Genomic DNA, 11147 nt, shown 5'->3' with positions numbered 1-11147 from the left:
CCACAGATTCTTGTCCCCAGTGATAATGTCAGGTGCTCATTTCAACTTATGGAGCAGGCCTTAAATCCAACCCAGAGGTTGGTTACTCCGATGCCATTTATGCTAATACTTCACCAGTGGGCATGTCTTGACAGGCAGGTCTTTGTCGCAACTTTCTGGGTTTGCATCTGGATAAAGCTGATAGTTATTCTTCCCTGGTAAGATGCATAGACCCTTCCAGTTTTGAGAAAGCTAGCTAGTAGGGATGAAACTTCCAGGGATGCCTCAGACTGATTTCACCATGTTCTAGGACTCAGGTGTGTTGTATCATCAGCAATAGGGAGTCGGTGGGACCTCATTGACCAACAACTCCAAAAACGGCAATACTATTTAAAAGCATTCTCTCTTTCCTCTCTCTCTCTCTCTCTCTCTCTCTCTCTCTCTCTCTCTCTCTCTCTCTCTCTTTCTCTGTGTGTGTGTTAGAAAGCTTATACAGTAGCAGGTTTCTATATTACTTTTTAAAAATGTCTTTAGCATTAGATTGTCCTTACCCCCACCCCCTCATCTATCATGCCCTCCCGTCCCTCTCTCCATTAAATCCTTCTTGTATTATTATTATTCCATTTAACCCTTTATATAACTGCCTTCTATCTACCCTCTTTTTAAATCTCCCAGCCATGGACCCTCACTAATTTTCTGACCTCTGTGGGTATTCCAAACGGAACATTTGTGGTTTAAATGCATTGGTGATTACCTCTAAGTCACCAATAATGCATGAGTGTTTCATTAAAGAAAGAAATGAAAGCACTCCCCGTGGAGTCATTTGACCAAGAACAAGTCCGGCGTTGAACTCTCTCCACCTGCATCTTCCATCTTCTGACTGTTGCGTGAGTCCCTGTCTGTGACTGCCTGGAAAAGGTTGTCGTGTAAATTTGTCCATGAATCTGTGCCTGTTCCTGCATGCGGAACTGTGTCTTCTGTCTGTGTGTTTCCTTCCCTAACAAAGAATTTCATTCTGTCTTTATTGAACAGCCTAGAAAGCGTCTCATGGGGAAGGAATAAGGGGTAGTTTACAGGAATCTTTAACAGAGTTTTCTAAGGATGGAGTAACTGGTTGCAATTGATCCCAACTGAACCCGACTACAAGCATCATCATTTATCAAGTAATATCCATAAATGGTGGCTTTTAACTTCTGTATTTGCAGCTTTCAGCAAATGATACATGAGCATTGCTTACGTCAGGGGCATAGAAGAGCACGCTACTTAAGACTACAGCTGTGTATTAGCTTAGGTTGCAAAAGTTGATTACATGGGAAATCCAAGGCAAATAAGTCGGTTATTACATTGTGCTTTTAAAAACAGATTACTTTCTGTCTCCAGATGGTGCTGGGAAGCCAAGCTGTCACCCAGATATTAGGGGGTTGGTTCTGCTCTCTTGACAAGGTGTCATGGTCCTTGCAATGGCTGTTGAACTGAGCCTCATTATGTGCTCTTGTCTTGGCTAGGGTTTCCGTTGCTGTGATGAGACCCTGTGACCAAAAGAAGCATGGGAAGGAAAGGAATTGCTCCACTCACAGTTCCGCGTAGCAGTCCATCATCAGAAGCAGCGAGGGCAGGAGCTCAAGCAGGGCAGGATCCTGGAGGCAGGAGCTGATGCAGAGGCCTTTGAAGGGTGCTTAGTCCTTATTACTCACTTGGCCTACTTTCTTTTAGACCCTAGCACCACCGTGCCAGGGATGGCACCATCCACAATTGACTGGCTGTCCTCCACCAGTCACTAATTAAGAAAATGTCCTACAGGCCTGATCTTACTGGGACATTTCTTAGTTGAGGTCCCCCCTCAGATGACTTTAGCTTGTGTCAGATTGACATAAACCAACCAGCACAACTTGACACACAAGCGTCACTTTTCAATTAGAAGCCTTCCTTTCTCTTTTATCCTCAGTATGACACATTAATATTCCTATCACAATATAAAACATAAATAACTTTTAAAGTGTAAGTCTTTATAAATTCAAACACATTATAAGTTTAGTTACAAAATCCTAAATCTCTTCTAAAAGTTCAAAGTCTCTCCACTGCGGGCACCTATAAAAATCAAAACTAAACAAAATGCTTTCTTAATTCAAGAGGAAAGAACCAGAGCACAGCTACAATCTTTAAAAACAGCAAAACCCTACTTCGGCAGTGTAAATAACTCAATGTTCACTATCGGAGATTAACTCACAATCTTCCAGGCTCCTCCAAGGGGCTTGGGGCATTTCTCTAGCTCCACCCTGTAAAACACCACAGTCTGTCTCCCAGGACCCCGGTGGCTCCCCTCCACTGCCGCTGCTGTTTGTGATGGTCATCCCATAGTTCTCCAAAATGCTGGGGTCTTCTGCAACTGGGCTGCACCTTCACCAACAGTCTCTCCTAGGCTCTCTTCACAGTGCCAAGGCTCGACTTCTCTCCATGACCCCTTCGATCTTGGGCCTTCAACTGCCACTGAAGTTGCACATTCACCAGTGGCCTCTCCTGGCCTCTCAAAGTGCCAAGTCTCAGCTGCTCTCTATGACCCCTTCATGCCTTTAAAACTAGTACCACCTGGGTGACTCTTATACTACCAAGTGTGTCTCCCTGTGTCAGGTACAATCTTGGCCCCCTCTGGAACACAGCTTCTATATGCTCTCAGGAAACATTTTCCAGAAGACTTCACATCAGTGATGCTGGTCCCTTAATCACTGTTAACTTCTCAGTCTGGCTAACCAGCGTCAACTGTCCCAATATCTTGAAGGTTTTACTTTACAGTGCTGGTCTCTTGTTAATCATGGCTGATTCTTCAGCTCCAGCTGACCAGACACCACAGATTCTTCACACAAATGGCCTAAAAGAGGTTTTGCTTCTCCAGGAAACTTCACAAGCTAGGCCTCCATCATCTGTACTATTCTCAATACTCTTATCTTTCAAGCTAATGCAAAACAGCTCACCAAGCACTAAACACTCAATGCACTTTGCTTGCATAAACTTCCACAATCCTCCCCAAAACAACATGGTCATGTCAGTAGCAAAAATACCCCCACAGTCCTGGTCTAATGTGGGAGGTCCTTCTGTCTATATATTGCTTGTATTGGTTAATGAATAAAGAAACTGCCTTGGCCTGGCAGATAGGGCAGAACTTAGGTAGGCATGGAAACTAAACTGAATGCTGGAAGAAAGGTGGAGTCAGAGAGAAATGCCATGGAGCTGCTGCCTGAGATAGACATGCTAAAATTTTGCTGGTAGGCCACGACCTTGTGGTGATCCACAGATTAATGGAGATGGGTTAAATTAAGACGTAAGAGTTAGCCAATAAGAAGCTAGAGCTAATGGGCCAAGCGGTGATTTAATTAATACAGTTTCTGTGTGGTTATTTCAGGTCTAAAGTAGCCAGGTGGCCGGGATGAACAGGCGGGCCCTCCCTCCCACACCAGTCTGTCTTAGGGTTTCTGTTGCTGTGATGAAGCATCATGACCAAAAAACAAGTTGGGGACTGTGGTGAAATTATTAAAGACTCTGGGTACTTTTAAAGTTAGATTTAATGCATTCATGTATTATAATATGGTTACAGTCTATGGGGGCCAGAATGTGGTGGTCTGAAAGAAAATGGCCCCACAGGCTCATAGGGAATGGCACTATTAGGAGGTGTGGCCTTGTTAAAGTAGGTGTGGCTTTGTTGGAGGAAGTGTGTCACTAGGGAGGCAGGCTTTGTGGTGTCACTGTAAGTTGTTTTTCATCTTTTTGGTCCCCAATACCCAATACAGAGTTACTGTTTAATTAGCACAATTGACTAATTCTTGTCCTGTTGAGTACAATATTTCTTATCTTACCTTTCTTTACCCCAAGAACAAATTGCATGGATTATAATTCCTCTCGTAGAGATGAGAAGGGAATCTTGACTTTGAGCCATCATTCATGTTTTATTTATTCCTAATAACTGACAATTTATATGCTAGAGTTACTGACACAGGAAATTGAAGCTTAGTGAGTTCAGTATTGTAAACCTTTGTAATTGCCTGAAAGCTGGTACTGGAACCCAGAATGCCAAGAAGTATAGAATTAAGCCTGGTGGTCAAGACCTATGGGGTAGGGTAGAGCAGCAATGAGGCATCTGATGGCAACATGTCACAAACACAACATGGGACACGGTTGCCAAGAGATGTGAGGTGGAGTAGGCAGTGAAGAAGAGTGAGAAGACAGCATTCAATAAAGCAAAGAGAGTGTTGGTTAAACTGTGTGGGGTTGGGTAGCACAGTGCAGGAAAAAAGAACACAGCATACAACCAACATGGCATGGGAAATGGTGGCCAAGCAGCATGGGGTGGAATAAGGCAATGAAGGGGGATAAGCAAACAACACTCAACATGACATGGGGCATGGTGGACAGATTCTGAGGAGTTAGGTAGAGAGCCAAAGAAAGACAAAAAGAGAACACTGGATTGTGAAGAAGCAGAAGACCTGGGTTTGGCCAGGCTGATTTGATAGGGAGCGACTGGTGGTCAGATTGCCTAGTTTATGTGTCTGGAGCTCCGTGTAAAAGCTTGGAAAGCCATAAAGACTGAGAGTTCATATGTGGTAAAAATCCAAGTTGTGAGGAGAAAGTTGGGAAGAGGGGAATCTTGGGCATCCCAAGTATATAAAGGATGAATGAGAGGAAATGTCCCCAAAGAATATTGCAATGGAGAAGGAAGATGATTAAATATGAAGAGCCGGTGCCATACAGCCACTATACAAGTTCCTAGGGAAAAAAAACTAAAAATAGAAGTTGGTATATACACCAAAGAATCTAAGTCAGAGAACCACAGAAGTGCCTAAGTTTATTATGACAGTATTTACAATAGTCGAGCTATGAAATCAGACAAGGTGCCCATTAACAGATCAATGAACAAAGAAGAATATGTGATATGCACACAATGGAATATAGTCAGTCATGAAGAAAAATGAAATAATGCCATTTACTGGGAAGTGGATGGGACTGGAGATCATATTAAGCTAAATAAGTTAGATGGAGAGAGGGAGGTATCATATGCTTTCCCTCGTGTGTGAAATGGAGATTTTTAAATACAAATATGAAGGCAGGAAAGGGATCGCTTGGGGACGAGGGGACCAGTTGTTGGGGGGACAAGGAAAGGTGACAGATGGGTGGGTGTGGTCTAAATACATGGTCTATGTGTGTGGGAACATGAGAGTGAAACTCGCCTTTTCAATTAACAGAGCAGTTACAGAAAAGGAGGCCTGTGAAAGGCTGCAGACACGGGAGACAGACACAAACAGAGAAGCAGCCAATGTTTTGATCGTGAGTATGGAGTGCTGGCTGTAGGGGCAGAGAAACGAGATTTAATGGATTAAAGAGGACATATGTCTTGGAAGCAAATATAATCTACTCCCCCAACCCTGAAAGGGTAAAAACATCGCCGTGGTTGGAAGAGGACAGATGTCAAGTCAGGGAACAATCTCACTCTAGTTAAACATGAAAATGAAGAAATCATTCTTTTCTGAGAAAAACTAGCTGGTGGAAAAACTTTTCTTCTGGAAACGCCCCGCCTTGTTTCTCTTCACCTATTCTAGCTTCCTTGCCCGGCATCCATTTTTTCAGCAGGGCTTCCTCCCTCTAAGGCAGTGGCCAAATGCCCCAGCTTTCCTGATCATCTGAGGCATGACCTTTTTCCTTTGACAGAATCTTGGCAATCTGTTTCTAGACACAAAAACCACATTTTAGCAAGAGATGCAGCCTGGCGCCTTTTATCCAGTCCTGTCGCTCAGTGTTGCTTTGAGGTTCCCAGGGTAGACAAAGCATGGGATGGAAGCCCTCTGGAAATTTCTTGATACCCAACTTTTGGTGTTCTTCTTCCTAGAAGTCACCCTTGTCTGCCATTGAGCAATTGTCCCTTTGGGGACAAATTCTGTAAAAGTCTAACTGAGCTCAGAACTACTAAGGAACAGTTTGTATTTCATTTTAATTAATTTAAATTGAAACAGTCACACATGGCCAATGGCTAACCCATTGGGGTGTGTGCCATTGACCATTTAACCCCCTCCAACCCACCCGCATTTCCACCACTCCCACCTCCACTCTTATCCCAGACCTAGCACCAGAGTGAAATATTGAGCCTTTTACAGCTTAGAAGCCAGATGCCCAGGAAGACCAGGTGACTGTCCCTGTGTGCTGAATGGAAGGTAGGCACGAGGCACTGCTGTCTCCAAGGAGAACCATGCAGGACAACTAGAGAGAACTGAAAGTGAGCCTGACGATATGACAGAATCAAGAGGAGACCTAAGGCTAAGAACATAAAGCAAAAGAAGGGCTGGTGGTGCCTGCAGAGCGAGAAATGAAGGGGACAAGACAGCCGTGTAGACTTCAGACTCAAGCCGAAGCCCAGCAAGCTCCCAAAATTCCCACCTCTCCCTCCTTCTCCTCGTTGCTGTGAAATTAGCAGAAAGACCACTGAGCATCTCTGAGGGCAGCTTCCTCGTTTGGTAGACGAGTGAGCAGGGTGCAGATGATTGAACTTGCAGCAGAACCAAGAAACCGAGTCCTCAGTCTCAACCCCACACCCTCTCTGCCCCCCACCCCTGCTCCTAACCAGCTTCCCTAAAGAAAGCCAGAGCGGCCTCGGAAGAACTGCAGATAGACAATAACCAGGCAGAGGGTACCCCAAAACAGACACCAGCGAAATGAGAAGAAGTTGTAGACAAAACCGGCCTGGCCTTTCCTCTTGGAGGCATCGGTATAGGTAGCGTCCTCCTCCAGCAGCTTCTCGCTGGGCTTCCAGTGCACGATGCCTTCCTGGCAGGCCTCGCAGAACTCGCTGCGGTGCAGCCCGCTGTCCGGTCTGCTGGCCACGTGGATGCGGTACTGGCCACCATCTTCGTCGTAGCACTGCTCACGCAGGCTGGTGATGAGGTTGTCCACCAGGCCCTCGATGTTCTCCTCCAGCATGCTGGACTCGTCCAGCCGTGAGGTGCCGCACTGGTAGCACAGCTGCTTGAACACGCGCATGCGCACTGAACCAACACGCTGGGCACGGTCAAGGTGCATATGGAAGAGGATGACCACATTAGCCGACTGCCAGGTGTGCCAGCACCAGGAGCAGTGGAACCTGGCAGGAAAGAAAGGAGGACTAGAGCAGGTGAGACTCTCATGGACAGCCAGAGCTGAGGAGCACAGGAAAGAAAAGGCCAGAGCGTTAGAGGCTGAAAATGGAAGGACATGTTTCCCAGTCTATGGGGTCATTATCACTGGAGGCAACCAACCAGCCACCATCTCCTCCTAGTGGTCACCCTGGGGGACCCGAGTAGCATCCTTAGCCTAACACTGGAGCCATTGGGTAACCAGTCAGTTGTCATCGGGAAGCAGCCTCCTATGCGCCCTCCTATGACCTCTGCCCTCCTCCCAGCCTATTGCAGAGTGGCATCTGGTCAACCTTCAAAGAAAGCATGGCTCTCCTTCTCTGCAACTCGTTTCTCATCTGCTACCTGCAGCTTGATGGTGTCCGTGCTAGACTTTGTGCTCAGACATCAATGTGAAAAGGAATGGCAATGTCACCCTCTGACTCCTGAATATGGCCTGCTCTGATGAGATGACGTTCAGATCCTAGCACATTGTAGGACTGTAGTAAGCTCGCCAGAAAAGCAGGATAGATTGACAGCCTGCAATAGACAGGATCAGAGAGAATGCCAAGTTGGATTCTTACACCTTCACTGCCCGTAACGAATCACCCCTAGTCACCGCAGCCATCCTGTGTGAGACGGGAAAAGTAGACTCTGTTCCCTTGCATTCTCACCCTCACCCCAACTTTCATGCAGGTCACTTTGTCTAATCTAGACTCTTAGAGTCACCACCTCAGAAAGCTGGAGGGCAGTGGCCTGGGGCTCACCTGCCAAGCCCAGCTCCTCCTACACACCTATGATGGAGCACTCCTTAACTCCAGGGAGGCACCTGTGACCCTGAAATGTCCTCTTGTAAACCCCTGCTCACAAAAGCTTCAGAGGAGCTTGCATGTCCACCGGGCCATTTCTGTCCTCACGGCTGGGTCTGCCTAAATCCACTGCACAAAGGCTTCAAAGGGCCTCTGATGAAGAACTCAATAGATGTAGCCAGCACCAACTGTGTTTTAAGCACTACTCAGCCACTGTGGAATAGCAGTGACAGCAAAGCAGCCTCTGACCCCTGAAAGTCACTGACAGCATGAGCATTGAACGATGTGCTACCCAAGACATAGTCAAAAGGGAAGGGGAATCGGGCTGGCCCTGGATTGGAAGGCTTCCTCTCTTCTCCATCCCTGCACTGTCGGACCTGAGGTTTAATACATCTGAAAGATTAAAAGCCAAAGGGCTTTGATCAGAATGACTGTGTTTCAGTTCTTCCTGAGGCTGGCTGGAACTGAGCCCTAAGATAAGAAGCTCTAAGAGCCTTCGGAGCTGTCCCCAAACTCTGGAAGCCCCACCTACCTGTTCCAGCCTTTGGCACATTGTCCTCCAAGAGGTTCAAATGCTTCCTGTTTTCAGTCTCCTATATCTTTTTAAATAAGTCAATCCATTATTTCCCCTCTCTCAAGCCAAACCCCACATCTCCAGAAGTACCTAACGTGGGAGAGCATTTTGGGAGCAATGAGACTGAATCATAGGAAATAAGAGAACACACAGCTACTTAGAAGAACACCCAGTGCCCAGTGTCTATAACAGGCGCCAACATAAACCAGTCACCCTCTGCTTTCTGACTTACATCAATGCAGGTTTGCATGGTCTGCAGTAAGACTCCAGATGCTCAGGGTCCCCACCCAAAATCTGCCTCTTTCTACTCCCACCCTCATGCCGTTCTCTACCCAAGAGGCTTCACACCCATACACTATGGACAACCCTTGTTCTGTTCACACCTCCACAACATAGTCAACAGCTGGTCTCACATGAATCCGAATGACCAAAGAGGAGACTGGTTAGCGCTCCTGCAGGTGGCCTGGAGGCTGTGTGAATGGGAAACTGTGACCCCAGTCCTAAGGCATCAGTCTGAAGGGGAAATAATGTCGGCTTTAGAAAGCCGCAAGGGACACTCGGCATGGTGGGAAGTGAGGAACACTTAGAAAGTGGAGAGTCTCTATTGTCTGACACAGGTGGGAGAGCTGGCCCTGTGGTCATAAGCATGGGAGCGCTATCTCTGACCCCACCAACTGCAACACTCAGGAGAGCAAGCATTGCATCTCACCAGGACAGCACAATAGAGCCAACACGGTTCGCGCAGATCTCACTGAGACAGTCCTGAAATTGTGAGCATGGGAGAGCTATTACCATTACCCATTGGTCTTGTGGCCACATGGACTGTGGCCGCATGTCCCCTCCCCCACTTCCATCAGTGCCTGGAGCAGGTGGGAGAGCTGGCCCTGTGGTCATAAGAGCAGGAGAGCCGGGCTGGAGAGATGGCTCAGGGCTGGAGAGATGGCTCAGTGGTTGAGAGCATTGCCTGCTCTTCCAAAGGTCCTGAGTTCAATTCCCAGCAACCACATGGTGACTCATAACCATCTGTAATGAGATCTGGTGCCCTCTTCTGGCCTTCAGGCATACACAGAGACAGAACATTGTATACATAATAAATAAATATTTAAAAAGAGAGAGAGAGCAGGAGAGCCAACCCTGTTATTGCAGGTATGCGTGAGCCATCCTCAAAGTAGTAAACATGGGAGAGCTGTCCCCATTTCTCATCCTGCCGGCCAACCCTACAGCTACCCAGGCCTAGACCCAGGGTTATGACTTGGCTCACCCCAACATCCACCCCACCTGTGGCCTACTGCAGCATGTGGAGGAACCTGTCCGTCAGACCCAAAGCTGCAGGATCTCCACAGTACAGGGCAACAACAGGATTTCCAGGAAGAGTCCCTGTGAGGACCGAGCATCCACCATGTAGGAGAAACCAGAGACTTCAAACCAGACCAAGGACTCTTTGCAGTAAACACTTGCAAGTAAAGCTATATGGACAAAGGGGTTTATGGCATCACTCACTGTGTCACGTTGTGGTGTCCATTATGAGAATTTCCTGTCTAAAATATTTTTCATTTTTTTTCTTAAATTTTGCTTTATTTGGGGGGAGAGGCAGTGGTTCAGGGTTGAAAGGCAGATGCAAAGGGACAGAGGAATGAATGGGATCAAGATACATAATGTAATAGACACATAGAATAGATTTTGAAAAAGTCATCATAAAATGAAAAAAAAAAGCGAAAAAGAAGAGAGTCTAAGGGAACCCCTGCGCAGGGTCAGCAGTTTCATCACCCATTCAGAGTGAAGTCAGAAGGGTTTGAGTGATACGCTGAGAGGAACTGAGGTGTGAAAACTGGGAGACAGAGAAAGAAGAGGGTATGCTCAAGTGCACAGAGCTATGGAATCAAGTTCTCAAACGCACCATGTGTTCAATAACTTATTCTGTCTTCAAGTCCAGTTGCATTTGACTGAGCAGACGGATACCGGAGGCCCAGAGCACAAGTCCCCGACTCCTAGCTTGGCAATCCCCATGGCATCTCCTCTCTATTCCAGCTACACCAAGCATCTGAATTTTCAAGGCACTGAAGAATTACCACTCTTGATCTTTTTACGGAAAATTGAGATTCAAATGCAGAACACAATTTGCTCTGAGTAACGGGAGAGTCTGAAGAGCTGTGGTTAGATGCCAAGCCTCTGTGGCTATCTATTCTCTGCTTGTCACCTGAGCTGACATGGCGAGACCCAGTGCAGGACCAGACTTGGAGGTTCCCCAACAAGGGGGAGGTGCTGCACACATAACCCTCCCGCCAGCCTCTCACCTGCCTGAGGCATGCTGCTCCAAGTACTGCTTCCAGCCCGGGCCCAGTTCGTTGGGCTTGAGGTTCGGGTCTATGATGAGCTCCCAGCTGTCAGCTGGCTTTGCCACCTCCATCTTCTCATAGAAGACCTTCTTCCACTCGCAAGTGGTCAGGCTGGTGGACATGATCCCGCCGGCCTGGATGGAAATGTGAGCCCTGTCTGAGGAAGAACACAGAAAGCGTGGATGGATGCAGCCCGGGCAGCCTCTGTGGTCCAAAAAGCCTCACCCACAAGACCCAGCTCCCTCTTTTGTCACCTTGGAAGCTGTTGCTATGACAGCCAGGCAGGTACCAGGAGCCAGAGCTAGGGAGGGGGAAAGTCCCA

At 47.2% G+C, this 11147-nt stretch overlaps 1 protein-coding gene across 1 annotated transcript; it reads right to left on the bottom strand.

The window, feature by feature from the left end:
* Positions 1–6588: 6588 nt before the first annotated feature.
* Rtp2 (receptor transporter protein 2) lies at positions 6589–10947 on the bottom strand. Its single transcript, XM_057766098.1, has 2 exons — positions 10784–10947; positions 6589–7096 (listed from the first exon to the last, which is right to left on the bottom strand). Exons 1-2 carry the CDS (start codon positions 10945–10947, stop codon positions 6589–6591), a joined length of 672 nt encoding a protein of 223 aa, XP_057622081.1.
* Between the last annotated feature and the right edge of the window lie 200 nt (positions 10948–11147).

This window comes from Chionomys nivalis, chromosome 3, assembly GCF_950005125.1.
Source record: "Chionomys nivalis chromosome 3, mChiNiv1.1, whole genome shotgun sequence".
Taxonomy (NCBI): domain Eukaryota; kingdom Metazoa; phylum Chordata; class Mammalia; order Rodentia; family Cricetidae; genus Chionomys; species Chionomys nivalis.
The sequence above is the reverse complement of the archived record's forward strand: the minus strand, read 5'-3'. Positions and strand labels throughout refer to the sequence as shown.